General features: G+C 41.9%; 1 protein-coding gene across 1 annotated transcript in view; it reads right to left on the bottom strand.

Moving 5' to 3' along the window:
- ppl (periplakin) overlaps nucleotides 1–16,890 on the bottom strand; it is an 81,999-nt gene that overhangs the window by 38,052 nt on the left and 27,057 nt on the right. Inside the window, exons 2-9 of the mRNA XM_073060365.1 lie at nucleotides 16,635–16,734; nucleotides 12,507–12,661; nucleotides 11,563–11,683; nucleotides 8,228–8,353; nucleotides 7,625–7,666; nucleotides 7,219–7,380; nucleotides 5,227–5,334; nucleotides 1,488–1,583 (exon numbers count right to left, since the gene is read on the bottom strand). Of these exons, the coding sequence (XP_072916466.1) occupies nucleotides 1,488–1,583; nucleotides 5,227–5,334; nucleotides 7,219–7,380; nucleotides 7,625–7,666; nucleotides 8,228–8,353; nucleotides 11,563–11,683; nucleotides 12,507–12,661; nucleotides 16,635–16,734 (910 nt within the window). The remainder of the gene's footprint in view (nucleotides 1–1,487; nucleotides 1,584–5,226; nucleotides 5,335–7,218; nucleotides 7,381–7,624; nucleotides 7,667–8,227; nucleotides 8,354–11,562; nucleotides 11,684–12,506; nucleotides 12,662–16,634; nucleotides 16,735–16,890) is intronic.

Raw genomic sequence — 16,890 nt, 5'->3', positions numbered from 1 at the left:
CGTGAGACAATTTGTAACAATGATGCTTACGTATCGCACAACAACTTCGAAGAAATGTCTCTTGTCCAGAAGGCATGTTTTTGATTAAGGAGACCACTTACGTATCGATATTCTCCTGACCAGCTGTTTGAAATTAAATTTCATTGCAGGAGAGTGCTTGTTCTATTTAGAGATACACTGCAGAACAGGCTCTTCTGGCACAATGAGCCCCACCACTCAGCAGGGCCACCTTTTAAATCCTACCTAATCACAGGACAATTTACAATAACTAACTAACTGGTACATCTTTAGACTGTGGGAGGAAACTGGTACAACCAGAGAAAATCAACACACTCAAAGGAATGTACAAACGTCTTACAGAGGACGCTGGAACTGAACTCTGAACTCCAGTGCCTCGAGCTGTAATAGTGTTGTGCTACCGTGGCAACCATTGGTTTCAACAAGTGAAGCTCAGACCCCAAGCACATTGGTATTCTTTATTAGTATTCTTTATTCGTTTATCTAATCCCCTGCCAAATACTCTGATTAAATCAATTTCTAGTAAGGTATTCTTTTTTTAAAAAATATTATTTATTTATTAAATTTTAGAGATTGCAAAGAATAAATGTGGTGATAAAATAGTAAGAAAAATGATGTTAACCCTCCCCCCTCCCCTTAACCCTTATCTAAAGAAAGAAAAAAAAGAGAGAAAGATTGCCTGGATATCGGAGGATCCCCACATGCTCCATGGAGTTCAAAATAATTTTGATATTTATTTTCACTTTCCCCAATTACTATAATTTTATCTTCAAAGGACCTATGTATCTAATCCTATCTTTTGTAAGTATGGGGACCAAATTTTCAAAAATATATCATATTCATTTCTTAGATTATACATAATTTTTTCAAGTGGAATATAATTATGTATTTCATTATTCCAACGATCCATAGTTAAATTTAAATCAGATTTCCAAGTAACTGCGATAACGTTTTTGGCTACTGCCAATGCAATTTTTATAAATTTTTCTGATACTTATTCAATTTAAATTTCGTTATTGTCCCTTCAATGTCTCCTAATAAAAATAATAATAGACTATGTGGGAGTTGTACTCCAATAATTTGTTCCAATAAAAGTCTTAAATTAATCCAAAATGGTTGAATTTTAAAACAAGACCAAGTAGAATGTAAAAAAGTACCAATTTCTTGTTTACATCGAAAACATTGGTCAGACATTGGTTGCACACTCCAAGTCAAATAAAACTCTGCTGCATTTTGTGCTTCGAGTTCAGGCTGTGCAATTAAACCTCTAGGCTCCTATTACCATTGTGGATGTCAGCTGATAGCATGACAGGAGCATGCAGTGTGCAAAGCCCCAGTCACATGACTGGGACCTATAAACATATGACAGGAAGCATTTCAATTCCCTCACACATCAAACCAAGAAAAAGACAAACTGAGATCTGGGTCCGCACTATGATGGGCAGACCGATTCCATGGTTCACTCTTACCTTGTGGTAGTCGTCCATGTTTTTGAGATGGTTCTCCTCACAGATCAGCAGGTTGAGGTACTCCTTCCAGTCTGCGTGCACAGCTTCCATGTGGGCCTGAGGGAGAGCCATGATCAGCGTCAGAATTATTGTCGAAGCAAATCTAAAAGACCTATTTTTTTTTAAATCCTGAAATCTCTACGATTGACGAGCTGTGGGGATGCTGTGCTGACACTACAGTGTACTGACACTTGCAGGCTGCCCAGCACAATCCTCGCCGATTTGATTTGACACAAATTTCACCGCATGTTTGATGTAGATGCACCAATTAAAGCTAATCTTGGAATTATTTACAGCAGAAGTAACATTGCTCCAGTTTTTAAAAAGGTGAAGCTTCACTGCAGCACAAAATATTGGTCTTTCAACTGTAAAAAACTGTAGTTGTTACTACCATCAGGGAAGAGGCTGAAGGCTCACACTCAATGATTCAGGAATATCTTCCCAACCGGCATCAGATTTCTGAATGGTCCATGAACCCATGAACATTCCTCATTATATTAAGCAACACACAAGCACACATTAACTTTATCTTTGCACTTTAAGATCAAGGATCTGATGCTGAGGCTTTATAAGGCACTGGTGAGACCTCACCTTGAGTACTGTGAACAGGTTTGGGCCCCTCATCTTAGAAAAGATGTACTGGCATGGAGAGGAGGTTCACAAGGATGATTCCAGGAATGAAAGGGTTATCATATAAAGAACGTTTGATGGCTCTGGGTCTGTACTTGCTGGAATTCAGAGGGATCTCATTGAAACCTTTCGAATGTTGAAAGGTCTAGACAGAGTAGGTGTGGAAGGGATGCTTCCATTGGTGGGAGAGTCTAGGTCAAGAAGGCACAGCCTCAAGATAGAGGGGTGCCCTTTCAAAACAGATGGGGAGAAATTTCTTTAGCCAAAGGGTGCTGAATTTGTGGAATTTGTTGCTGCATGCAGCTGTGGAGGCCAGATCATTGGGTGTTTAAGGCAGAGATTGGTAGGTTCTTGATTGGACATGGCATCAAAGGTTACAGGGTGAAGACTGGGGGCTGGATTTGAGGAGGAGAGAAAAAAATAGGATCAGCCATGATTGAATAGCAGAGCAGACTCACAGTATATAGGACAGTGGTAATAAACTTGGTTTTGTCATATTAGAGAAATGAGAGCAATAGGATCAAAGCTCTTCATATGAGCACAAGTAATTCATGTCACTTGAACTGGTATTTTAGGTAAATGTTCTTCTAATTCTCAGGTGGTCCCTTAGGATGGAGAACGGTTCAATTTTTCTCTGTTCTGGGGGACCTGAAGGGGCTGATGAGGTTGATGTGGGACCTGCAGACTCTGAGCTTTAGGTGGTGGGCTGGTGCATAGCACTGGGTTCCTTCTGCTGGGCTTCTGAACGCTCCCAATGAAAAGACTAGAAGTTCAGTGATTCCTGGAATGTTCCTGCTCCACCCTTTTGTGGTGGGCAGCGATTCCCTCATGTTGGCGAGGAACTCGTGTTCTTCCAAAACAAACCCGAAGAACACTCATTAAGCCTATCCTCTCTCCTGGTGATCTGCTGCTGTGACAGAGCTCGGCGAGGGGGGATGTTTTGGGAATCTGGTGTCGTCAGAATCAGGATCAGGTTTATTATCACTGACCTTCAGTATGTCGTGAAATTTGTCGCTTTGCATAAAAAATACTATAAGTTATAATCCCTCTGCACCTTTTTCCAAATCTGAGCAGAGGCCCCTCCACACCAGATGGTGATGCAACCAGCTGGAATGCTCTCCACAGTACATTGGTAGAAATTTGCAAGTCTTTGGTGACATATCAAATCTCCTCAAGCTCCTGGAGTGCCTTCTTTGTAATTGCATCAATACGTGAGGCCCAGAATAGATCTTCAGAGATGTTGACACCCTGGAGCTTGAAACTTGTGGATGACATGGTCTGTTGAGTGTTACTTTGGCCTCTGTGCTGGGGGTGTTGGCCTAGGAACAGACAGTGGATCTGAGGACAGTGTGGAAATAGTTCTGCTTGTGTTCTTCCAATGCTTTGAAGTGCCTACTAGAGCCAGGCCAAATCTCAGAGGCACAAAAAAAAGGCCAGAGATCAACAGCTGCTTGGTTGACCATGATTCCATTTATTAAGTGTGGTAAATACTTCTTTAGACAGCTGTGGCTCACTCATTGTTACTATCTGCCTGTGTGATTCCCAAGATATGGAAAATATGAGGCTTTATAGGGCCACTTTGTGAGCAGTTTTTGGCCCTTTATCTAAGAAGGGATGTGTTGGCATTGGAGATGGTCTACAGAAGGTTCCCAAAACTGATCCCGGGAATTGAAGTGTTAACATGTGAGCAGCGCTGGGCCTGTATTCACTGGAGTTTTGAAGAATGAGGAGGGGTTTCATTGAAACCTTTCAGTAAAGACCTAGATAGAATAGACATGGAAAAGGTGTTTCTAATAGTGGGAGAGACTAGAGCCAGAGGGCACAGCCTCAGAGTATAAGGATGTCCCTTCAGAACAGAGATGAGGAGGAATTCCTTTAGCTGGAGGGTGGTGAATCTGTGGAATTTGCTGCCACAGTCATTTGTGGCAGCCAAATCATTAGGTATATATAAAGCACAGGTTAATAGGTTCTTCATTATTAAGGGTGTCAAACTTTATGGGGAGAACATATGGGGATGGGGTTAAGAGGGATATTAAATCAGCCATGATCAAATGCTGGAGCAGATTTGATAGGCCCGATGGCCCAATTCTGCTCCTGTGTCTTGTGGTCTTAGTTTCTGTGGTCTCACTGTGGATTTTTATTGCTGGAGAGCAGTGTTGTATAACAAAGTGTTACACTTTATGAACCAGTGTTGGTTCGTAAATGATTTTTATTTATTTAGAGATACAGCGCAAGACGGCCCCTTCCAGCCCAGTGAGCCACGCCACTCAGCATCCCACCACCAACTTAACCCTGGCCCAATCACAGGATAGTGTGACGCATGGCCAAGTGGTTATGGACTAGCGATCTGAAGGTCGTGAGTTTGAGCCCCAGCTGAGGCAGCGTGTTGTGTCCCTGAGCAAGGCACTTAACCACACATTGCTCCAGTCCACCCAGCTGAAAATGGGTACTGGTAAAATGCTGGGGGTTAACCTCACGATAGACTGGCGTCCTATCCGGGGTGGGGGGGGGAGTCTCGTACTCTCAGTCGCTTCACGCCATGGAAACCGGCATAAGCAACGGCCTGATGAGCCTATAAGGCTCGGGACAAACTTTAACTTTTTAACTAATCACAGGATAACTTAAATGACCAATTAACCAACTAATCAGCATGTCTTGGACCGTGGGAGGAAACCCTCGCACACACGGGATACAAACGTACAAACTTTCTTAGGGATGACATCGGAACTGAACGCCAAACTCCACGCCGCAAGCTGTAATAGCACTGCCCGAACCTCTACCCTACCGAGGCACCCCTTGATGGATGCAGGGCATAAACGCTCAATGAGTGAGCTAACTATGGTTTGGGGCTCACGCCATAAGAACATAGACAAGTGGGAGGAGGCATTTGAACAGGAGTATTGTATTTACATTCCGTGTGACAGACTGCAGGAAGACCCCTTACCATCATCCCATTTGTCTCCTTCCTTGAAGATACTTACTGTACATCTACGGTTTATGGTGGAGTGCATTCTGACAGGTTGCATCGCAGTCATGCTGATATAAGTTTGGGCTTTATTGTTCTAGTTACCTCAACAGCATTCCTTCCTGGGTGGTTCATCTGCAGCAGATTGTTGCCTTCATCGTGGAGTTTGGAAACGGCTGCTTCTTTAGCTTCCAAGTGTCGGTTCACAAAACTCTGCAAAAGGCAAGCAAAGTCTCAGGTTTGCTGCCAGTCTCCCCTCTTCCACCCACCCCTTTCTAGACCCAAGAGGTACAGCAGAAGACCTGCACCACGCCGGCAGAGGGAAATTTATGGTTACAAACACAAGAGAATCAGCAGATGCTGGAAACCCACCCAAAATGCTGGAGGAAATCAGCAGGTCAGGCAGCATCTATGAAAAGGAATAAAGAGTTGACGTTTTGAGCTGATACCCTTTATCAGGACTGAAAAAGAATGAGGAAGAACCCAGAATAATGAGGTGTGAGGTGGGAAAAGAGTACAAGCTAAAAGGTGATAGATTGGGGGCATCTTAACCTGATGTCCATGGACCCCTCAGTTAATAGCAGGGTACATAGCATATGAAAAGGTTGGGAACCCCTGTGATATATGAAGGTAGGTGGGTGGAGGATGGGAGGGAAAGGAGTAGGTGAGCGTGAGGGAAGATAGGTGGGTATTAGCTTGCTGCTGGGTAAACGTTATCATTTCATCATATCAGTATATTGACGTAGTACAATTCAACCCTTGAACCTGCTCTGCAATTCATGGCTGATCCTTTGTCTTGATAATCCATTTCAGTCTTCCTACCCCTTGATGCCTTTTATAGCTAGAAATCTCCTTCTTAAATATATTAAGGAATTTATTTTCCACAGCCTGTGTGATAAAGAATTCTACACATTGACCACTTCCTGACTGAGCCATTAGTTAATCAGGACAGCTGCTCATTCAGGAGAACTTCTGAAGAACAAAAACTAATTGAAGAAACTGCTGGGATCCCCCTCGTTTATTTGGGACACTCTGATTAATCGGGGCAGGAGACTGTTGCTGAGCAGTTTCTGTCTAGCATCAACTGTGTGCACTTGTGTGGCCATTAGACACCAGACCATGCTTAGAGCAAAGAGTTTCTAAACAACGTCAGTTGCTTGTGTTTGCATTCAAAAAGCAGTGATTCTGTCACTGATACCTGGCTAGAAATAAGAGGCAAGACTGTTCAGAACTGGTTCGCTCACTGTGGTTTTAAGCAGTCAGGCTTAGAGAAAATGAAACAATTTCACTAGATCAACAAGTTAGAAACTATGAAGATTTTGACTGTTACAATGAAAATGAAGATTTAGAGGTTGCTATGCATTGTATGAAGGCAGTCCATTATCTACACTAGGAGTCTGCACTGATTTTGCTGACTTATAGTCAATCAAAAGAATACAGCTGGTTTATAGTACTGTAGTAGTACTGACAGTGTTCTAATTTGTTCTGCATTTTATTTAAATACATAAGTTGTTACTCAGTTTGTCTTTTTTTTATACCTTTTTAAACTATTTCCATGAAATTTTGGCTGATTGGGGCAGTCACTTAATTGGGCCAGATGTACTGGTCCTGGTGTGTCCCAATTAACCAGAATCCACTGCACTTTCAATGCTTCCATTGGCAGACTAGAGTATAGAATTGTTATTTTTTGCTGTTTAATTTTCCTGTTCTTGCTTATAATTTTAATATAATTACTTGTATGTGTGTAAATGTTCAGTGAAATTTCAGTAATAGTATAGCTGATTCTGTATTTTTCTGGAAGTTTCTCTGCAGCCTTTATCACACCACTGAATCTGATTATTTCATAGGTTATTCCTTATCATTGGAATCTCTTATCATCTCTCTTATCTGAGCTAGATTTTAGTCTATGATGGCCAAGCCTTCTTTGTTCTTTTTCTTCCTTTTTTCTTGTAAAATCTAATTAACCGCCAGAACCACCAAGTTTCATGCCTCTTTCTTAACTTCCAAAGAGCCTCTGAATCACAATATCACCATATCGAACACTGCCATGCCAAGTGCCCCCCAGATCACGAGTAAAGGTTTTGCAGTCGATGTTACCTCGTACTGACGATGGCGGTTTTTGTAGTCCAGGTTCTGGTCACTCCAGTCGTAACGCATTCGGTCCTCCTCCTGGGTGTCCATCCAGTACAGCTCATTGGTGCAGTTCTGCATGTAGTCGCGGAGGCTTGACAGGTCCTTCTGCCGCTGCTGTGTTCCTTTCTGCATGGTCCAAACCAAACAGACATTGACCTACAGCTGATAACTTTACACTATTTTACAGGCTGACAGTTCCATTTTGTAACAAGATGCTCTCTTATAGTTCTAACAATGGATTAGCAGAGTCAACTCTCTCCTGACGTTGTTAATATCGGAGTTCAAATATTAATTAATACTGTCAAGCCAATCTAAGTATATGAAAGATTTTGAGTTGATACCGTTTGGAACAACATGGCTTCATACTCACCAGAAGTTTGTTGTAATTCATCTGGATGCCACTGACGTAATCCTGTTGAAAGGACGGAAGAGAGTGTTTTGATAGTACAATATTTTTTTATAAGAGAGGATTTCATTTAAAGATAGGCCCTTTACAATCCTCACAACATAAAACTTTTAATAGGAAACCATTCCACTGTGATTGATTACTCAGTTTACAGGATAAATTATGACAGTGAGGTTCATAGGGTTGATGGTTACTCAGCAGCTGGATTCTGTGATGACTTCCCATGAATGGGGACCTATCAACAGCCTTGAAACAATTGCTTCTCGATATCCATGCTACAGCCTTGAAGGATGACAATTGGATGCAAAGATTTAAAATAGCACAAACAAGGCTGCTCTCTGAATAATTATTCAGATTGTACAACATTCAATGGACAGGATTAGCGCAACAGAAGGTTTTTTTTGTTAGGCATTTCATTACTAGTTCATTACTAATTCGTCCAGCACAAAATCATTCACGGAAGGGTCTACTCCTTTGATGTACAACTCCATGTTAACATTCCCTGACCCTCAAGTTTCCCCCTCTCAGCTGTAAAGAAGCGTCACACCTGCTGATTGCTTGCTTTACCTGATTCTCATTCTTTTGGATGTGATCCCCAATCGTTTCAACCTCTTTAGTGAAGAGCTGGTGGTGTTCCAACTGTTGATCGACAAAAGGCAATTCATTTCCAAAGCCCTGGTTGTTCAGCTCTACCTGAAGGAGGAAACAGATGCAGGGAAAATTCACAGGAGGGAATTTTACATTCATTGGAGACCTTAATCTTCACAGGCAGAACAACTTTGCTTTGAGATATTGGCCCTGATATTGAGGTACCAGCTAAGTGAGGTAATCAGAATTCCCCAATAATACAAGGCGAAGTTGACAGCAACTTTTGCCATCTGCCTGAGCATGGTCGGCTGTACTGATCCAACAACTGTCTACAATGATACCTTACTCATCTGCAGTCAATGCCATTGCCATTCACCCCGTTTTAATCTGCACACTGTGGGGATGTGATTCAGACAGTTCCCTATTGACTGGCGCTGAAGACCAATGGGAAAACATAGTTAGTGGAACCAAACCTAACCAATATTTTTCAGCATGTTCAAAACCCGCTGCTGGGAGAAAGACTCCTCTGGCTCTGGAAATGTTTAGAAGAATGGTGTCTCATCCCTTCAGGGGGAAGTTGCCGTTGGGTATTACAAAAGTTAGCTGTGCACTACAGCTCCAGCGGCCTGGGTTTAGTCCTGACCTCTGGTGCTGTCTATGTAGTGATTACGCCCTCACCCTGTGTCCACATGTTTGCCCTCCTCCCACATCTGTGTTGGAAGATGAACTGGTCTAAGTGAGAAAAGAATCAAAGGGGATTTGATGGACGTGTGGGAGAAAATGTGCTGCAGGGCTCTAGACAACCAAGGAGAGGGGGCATAAGATTATTCTGCTGGAGTTGCCAAAGATTTAATGGGTGAATGGCTTCCTCTATGTTGTAGTAAGGAAGCATGTTCATTTACCTATTTAATATTTTCCCTTCATCCAATATACATGCCCCAACCTTTACTCTGCATCATGTACAATGATTTAAACGTAAGTTATAATTCCTGTTTTTCTACCTCCAGCTTTGCAGTCTGTATGGCTCAATGGATTTTACCCATGCGGACTGGTAGCTGAACGTCTCCGGTGGCAGGCAACACCGATTCCCCAGCAAAGAGCAATTCAAATACTCAGAACCCCTGCCAATGAGGCTGAGCAAAGTCTCTGATCAACCCTATCCAAAATGAATGGCAAAAACCTTCCCTCATCACTCATTATAAAATCCAGAGGAACAAAGAAAGGCTTGCATTTGTATAGCACCTTCCACTCTCTTTCCTGACATCACAGGGCACTTTTCAGCCAACATTATAACAATAAATATTGCACTGCAAAGAACAATGTGCTGAAGGATCTTTGGGAGAAATTTTAACCTCTTGTGTGAAACTTGCATGACCTCCCTGTGACTCTGTGAATTTCTTCTGGTTTCCACCTACGTCTGAAAAACACATGGATTAATGGATTAGTTGTCCCTAGCGTGTAGGTAAAACTGGGAAGAGCTGAAAGGAATGTGGGAAGGAAAAGCTGGGTTGGGGATGGCTGGTGTAAAATGAGTGCTTGCTGGTCAGTACATACTGTGTGCTCTGAATGGTTTCTCTCTACGACGATAGAGGATCAAACATAACCTAACCGACTGATAAAGTGGATGTAAGGGGTATCAGTTCCTACCATGATTCTCTCAAGTTCCTACGTTCTTATTTCTAGATACTAAGCGTACACGAGCCCACAACGTGGAATGTGAGATTAAAGTTCTTCAGCAAGTCCACGACCTCCCTTCTGCCCGACGGTCACGATCTGATTCACAGTGCTACTTCCTGCTTTCGGAATGTCGCAGTGTGGACAAAAGAGACACAGCTGTGTGAAGTGGTCTTTTATTTGACAAACTGAGACAGAGCAGGTGTCAGAGCGAGACCCTTTCGGAGCAAGAGGCTTGCTCGACTCAACATTACATGATATTTGTATGCTAAAGATCAAAGGACAATTCTATATTTACAATCTGCAATGCTTCCTTTGAACTACATACCACTTTCACACCTCCTTCTTAGCACTCGCACTCCAGACAACCAAATGAATGTTAATCCCCATTGTCTGGTTTCTCAATGAACAGCTGAAGGAACCTATTGTCCAGAGCCACCTTAAAAGGTTAAAAGGTTAAAAGCCACCTTAAAGATTTAAAAATTTAATCTACAGTCCACGTCCAGGTCTAAAGATTGGTGGCTGAAATTAGTTGCTGCAGTTAATATTATACCGTATGTCCTAACCCAAAAAACTGCCCCAACATGGAATGTAGAAATTTTCAACATCCATGGTTAAACAGGTCACCTGGGTCAAAAGCTTCAAGCCCAAGGGCATGGAACAGAGCATAAAAGAATCAATGCTAGAAGACTGTCATAGTCCTGAAGTAGTAATGCTCTGTCAGAAATATTACCTTTTTCTGAGGTGTTACACAAGATATAGTCTGCTCTCTCATCTGGATGCAACATATCCCATATGGCAAAAAGAACAGAGCATATGCATTTGGTGCCCTGTACAATATTTATCCCTGAATCACCAGTTCTGAAAAGATACATGATTATCAATCATTGCTGCTTTGAGGGAACCTTGATCTAGACAAATTGAGTGCGACACTTCTCACATCAGTGACTGCACTTCAAAAGTACTTCATGACCAGTTAAGATAGATCGGGACATCATGAAGACAACAGAGATTCCGCAGATGCCTGAAATCTAGAGTAACACATGAAAAATGGACACAGAAACATACAAATCTACGCACATTACAGCCCCTTCAGCCCACAATGTTGTGCCGACCATGTAATCTACTCTAGAAAGTGCCTAGAATTTCCCTAGTGCATAGCCCTCTATTTTACTAAGTTCCGTGTACTGAGCTGAGGCTCTTAAAAGACCCCACTGTGTCCGCTTCCACCACTGCTGCCAGCAGTGCATTCCATGCACCCACCACTCTCTGAGTGAAAAACTTACCCCCATAATCCTCCTAGTACCTATTTCCAAGCACCTTAAAACTATGCCCCCCTCGTGTTAGCCATTTCAGCTCTGGATAAAAACCCTCTAGCTACCCACACGATCAATGGCCCTTATTATACTTCTAATCCTTCATCGTTCCAAGAAGAAAAGGCCAAGTTCACTCAACCTATTCTCATAAGGCGCACTCTCCAATCCAGGCAACATCCTTGTAAATTTCTGCAGTCTCTCTCTACATGCTACAAGAACTCAGCAGTTCAGGCAGCATCGTCCAGCATTGTGCATGTATGTTGGGATGTTATGAAACATAAATAAGAGTCTTTCTTTTTATTTGAAATATAGTGCTTTTATTACCTGCTTCTCATTGATCAGTTTGGACCAATCGATTGTAGGAATTCCATCTGGCCGGCTAAGATTGTAAACCTTCTTGTGTTCCAGTCTCAGCTTCTTGACTCTTTCTTGCAACTGCTTGATACTGAAAAGAAAATTCAGTCATTTACCAAAAGTTTTGTACTTCAAAGTTCAAAGGAAATGAATTAACAAGGTACATACATGCCACTATATACTACTGAGATTCATTTTCTTGCAGGTATTCACAATAGAAAAAAAGAAATGCAATAGAATCAATGAAAAATGACACACAAACAAAGACTAACAACCAACCAACCGATAAACTGTGCAAATACCAAAAGAAAACGATTCTGGTATCAATTACTTAATCCTCAACTTTATTTCTATTGGATATTATAAGCTACCTTGACCAAAGAGGTGAATTACCACAAAGGATCTGCAGCCTTCCAACAAATCCATCATTTGCTAATTTGCAGTTGGTTAGTTTCTTTAAAGTCTATGGCCCACCAAGAATTGGCCTCCTTCCAAACAAAATAAAATGCAATTCTTCTGTATCCAGACAACAGATGCAACATGGAATTCCTCTAAGGCCAACGGGAGCAGGTTATGGTGTTGAGGTTATATGGTTCAAAGATTTAATGTCAGAGAAATGTATACAATATACATCCTGAAATGCTTTTTCTTCACAACCATCCATGAAAACAGAGGAGTGCCTCAAAGAATGAATGACAGTTAAATGTTAGAAATCCAGAGTTGTATGGAAGATGGTATCAGCTGTATATTCTGTATAATTATAATGAGGAAAGAAATGAACACAGCAAATAAAATCTAGAAACTGTGACTGCTCCTCACTTTAATCTTCACTGCAAAATACTGCAGCAAAGTGTCAGTGCCCCCCCCCCCCAATCTTCTAGATGTCTTCATTATCTTTGGGGATAAACACTTACTCCTCTATAATCATATCGGATTGGGGATGCTTCTCAGTGAGGGCAGTCTGTGAATCTTCTCGAAGGTTTTCTAGTATTTTATCCGAATCATCCATCAATCTGCCAGTGTCCTCTTGGAATAACACATTTTTCCCTTCCTCTATGCGTCTGACATCCTAGAAAAATCAAAAAAAAAAGAAATACACTTATTCAAATTATCTTTTCATATCCTTGAGAAACCCATTCATTATTTCTTCACCAAGAGAGAAGGAGGTCAGATTTGGAAATCACTAGTATGTTTGGGTCTACAATTTCCCATTACCAGGAAATGAAATTCTGAAAGTGAAGCCTTTAAATAAAACTTCATTTTTGTGAGATCCTTTTGAAGCTTCTTATTCCTGGCTAACAGAATGAAGAGAGACTGAATAAAATTGAGCATTTTTTTTTAATCCAGTGCAGTAGTGCTCCTTCTCCAGTTCAATGCTGTGATTGTGTGTAATGAACCTCGACTTTTCCTCCAGAAGTTCTTTGACTGATAGTGAGGAGATCTAGTAGATGGAGGGCCACTGGGCAGAGGACTGAAGCACAAGAAATGAAGTGTTGTCCAAAACAAAGGCACATTAATATTGAGAGTTTCATCAGGGTGAAGAAAGGGCCAATTGTGAATCTATGAGATGGATTTGCTGAGGGAACTGAGGGGGGGGGTGATGGAGATACTGAAAGAGCATTTTATCTCAAGCTTCATTGCCAGAGGCTGTAGAAACACCAGTAATGGACAGAGAAGAAAGCGGTGAAGCTATAAATGATATACATCGACCCCTAAAAACTCAGGTTCGACCAATTACAGCCGAGGATCATATAAAATAGGAACAGTGATAGGGTGTCCTGATCCTGCACAGATACAGCAAGAAAAACTTTGTGGCTGTCGTTGCTGCCTGTGTCAAGGAAGGGCAAGTCACATGACCACAGGGTGGCAAATATGATGGCCTTCTTCCAGAACAACTACATACCAGTCAGTTGTATTTAGCTTTTGTTTTGTTCTTGTTAGAATTGAACAGACAGGAACTCTCTATATTTGACCTTCAGTCTCTGGTTAATTTTGGTAAAGCTGTTTCCCTCTTCCCAGAGCCAAACTGGAGTAACTGACATTGCAACGGTGTCTGGTTGCAGCCTGTAAGATTCTACTAAACCATCCCAGACGTTAGTGGTCAAAATGCTATTAATTTGAAGAAAACAGTTTTTCATTACATTTACCGTACTCCAAGAATGTTCTAATTAATACTCAGTGTGTTGATTAAATCACACGGAGTTTATTTTTGCAGAACTGATTCTGATCACTTAAAAGGATGCTGAAGTATTAGAGAGAAGGATCTATGAGGATCTGAGAGGGTTGAGTAATCAGGTGAAGGCCAAACAGGCGGTTTTTATTTTCCATACGAAGGTAAAGACCTAGAGGAGACATAACTGCATAACTGAGGTAATTAAAATTCCAAAGTAATATGATGAGATTATTTGAACAAGTGGGACCTTCTCATTGCAAGACATTTAGTTGTGGCAGAGTTTGTTAGATGCATCTAAGTGGGTTATTTAAATCAGTATGTCGATAGTCCAACCAGAGGGGGGGGGGGGGGCGCTGTATTGGACCTGCTGTTGGTTATTGAGCCTGGCTAGGTGACTGACCTTTTAGTGAGTGAACGAATAGGGAACAGGGACTACAACTCCTTTAGATAGCTATATATAAGGATGTGGGAGAGTATTAAATTGAAGCAGAGCAAATTATGAGAGCATTAGGCAGGAACTAGGGAGAGTTTTTTTTGGGAACAACTGTTTTTGGGCATTGCAACCGTGTCTGGTTGCAGCCTGAAAGATTCTACTAAACCATCCCAGAAAGGCCAACTGCACAGAGTACAGGGCGGGTATGTTCCAATAAGAAGGAAGGACTAGGACGGCAAAGTAAGAGAATCTCGAATGTCAACATAGGTGATGAATCTGGTCAGGAAGAATAAGGAAAAACGTAAAATTTAGAACGCTGGAATCAAACAGAGCCCCTGAAGATCACTAAGATGCCAGAAAAGAATTTAAGGAGGGAATTAGGAAAGTCAAGTGGGGCCAAGTAGGATTAAAGAGAATCTCAAGTATTTCTCTACATACATCAACAGCAAGAGGATAACTGGGGAGTAGGCAGGACCACTCGAGGATGGGGGGGGGGGGGGGGCAGGAACATTTGCTTGGATGTGGAGGATGTGAGTGAGGTCCTTAATGAGTGCATAACATCAGTATTTACCAAGAAAAAGGATGTGGAGGATAGGGAGATCAGGGCTAGGTGTATTGATATGCTAGGGTATTTCAGGGCTATGAGGAGGTAGTGTTGGGTCTCTTAAAGAGCTTTAAGGTGGATAACTCCCCAGGGCCTGATAGGATATAACCCAGGTTACAGAGAGAGGCAACAGAAGAAATTGCTGGGGCCTTGACCAATATCTTCGTGTTTTCTGCAGCCACAAGCGAGGTCCCAGTGGACTAAGTAGCTAATGTTGTTCCATTGTTCAAGAAGGGAACCAGGGATAGCTGTACAAACTATAGACCAGTGAGTCTCACATCAGTTACTGGAGAAAATTCTTAGTGACAGGACTTACGAGCATTTGGAAAACCATGGCCTAATTAGGGAGGACCAACATGGTTTTGGGTGGAGCAAGTCGCGTCTTACAATCTTGATTGAGTCTTTCGACGTGGTGCTGTCGTTGATTGAAGGTAGAGCTCTGAATGTTGAATACGTGGATTTTAATAAGGTGTTTTCTCTGGAGCAGCAGAGGCTGAGAGGAGATCCGATAGAGGTTGACGAGAGGCATAGATAGAGTAGACAGACAATATCTTTCTCCAGGGGTTGAAATGTCTAATACCAGAGGTCAGGCAGTTAAGCTGAGAGGAGGTAGTTTCAAAGGAGGTGTGAGGGCCAAGTGTTTTCCCGCAGGGAATAGTGGGGGCCTGGAACGTACTGCCTGATGTGGTGGTGGAGAGAGAAACCTTGGAGACTTTTAGAAAGGCACGTGAATGTGAGGAAAATGGAAGGATATGGACATTATGTAAGCAGAATAGTTAGCTATTTGGTTACTAATTTAATTGATTTGACACATTATTGTGGGCAAAAGGGCCTGTTCCTGTGCTATATTGTTCTACGTTCTAAAGTAGACAAGTCCATAGAGGAGTATATGAAAAACACAAGTATTTTTTTTGAGGATTTTCTTTTTTAAAAAAAATCAAATGCAGATAATGTGGAAGCACAGCTATGTGGAGTGGCTGAAGCAGAGAACAGTCAAGAGCAGAAGGGGGAGGCATCGACTAAGCAGATATGGGAAGCAAGGGCAGGATTAGATGAGGTATTTCAAATGGAAAGAGGTCACTGCGGAGCATAACTGATCTCTTGTAACACATTTGCACTGCCTGATTGTGAGGGTCCATTCACACCTGATCGGTAACATTTCCACAGAGATTCCTGGGATTTGTTGAGTGTTTCAGTGGGTCAGACGTTCTTCAGCACAAACACTAAGCCATTACACCACCACTTATTTCGTGAGATCCACATTCGTGGTGGTTCTACTTTTTGCAGAGGTAGAGGAAATTCTCCGTTAACCAGCCACTTCTACATTTATTCAACTGAATAAACAAGTTAGTGTCAACTACCAACACCAGAGTTTTACTCACATTCCCAAGCACCTGATACCCAGTCAGATTGTTAAAGAATCATGTCGTGAAGTGGTTGAAATTTGCATTCAGCTATTCCCTATTCAAGTTACATTGGAGTTTTCTTTTAATCAGTTCTATTGTCATCTGCAGGTTACTGGGTGACTCATTCTTGAGTTATGATTTGATTCTAGTAAGTGATTCAGTGGAAAAGTATGGAAAGATTTTTATCACTACGTGCACTACTCTTTGGGCACCTCCCAGTTTAGAAATAACACAACATAGGGCAGAGCTTCATCTGAGTTTGCCCATAACCTGATAATGATAGATGACGAAAGCAAATGGATGCACACCCACCGATACAAGGGTGACAAACTGGGTGTTACCTGTGAAAACTGAGACAGGAGTGTTTAGGGAGCAAGCAAGCTGGTTATTCAAGCAACTGCTATTTCCGCCCAATTCAAGACTTACTTGCAGAAGGCTTTCCTCAACTTGGTAGATGTTCTTCTCCACCGTATCTGCATTCTTTTGTAGCCGCTCGATGAGCTGTGTGAGCTTCGAAGGCTCCTTTCTGTAAGAGGTGAACAAAACATGCTATTTAACTGAAAGCAGTAGATTTGAACACATTTGATGTCCAGACTTGGGACACGTTACACTTTTGTACCACTGCCAGTCTTTGGAACATCACTCCTGCTCTTTTACTGCACACCTCCCACGATTCAACCAA

Source organism: Hemitrygon akajei, chromosome 11 (assembly GCF_048418815.1).
Source record: "Hemitrygon akajei chromosome 11, sHemAka1.3, whole genome shotgun sequence".
NCBI classification, from domain to species: Eukaryota; Metazoa; Chordata; class Chondrichthyes; order Myliobatiformes; family Dasyatidae; genus Hemitrygon; species Hemitrygon akajei.
This window is presented reverse-complemented; position numbering and strand designations above follow the sequence as displayed.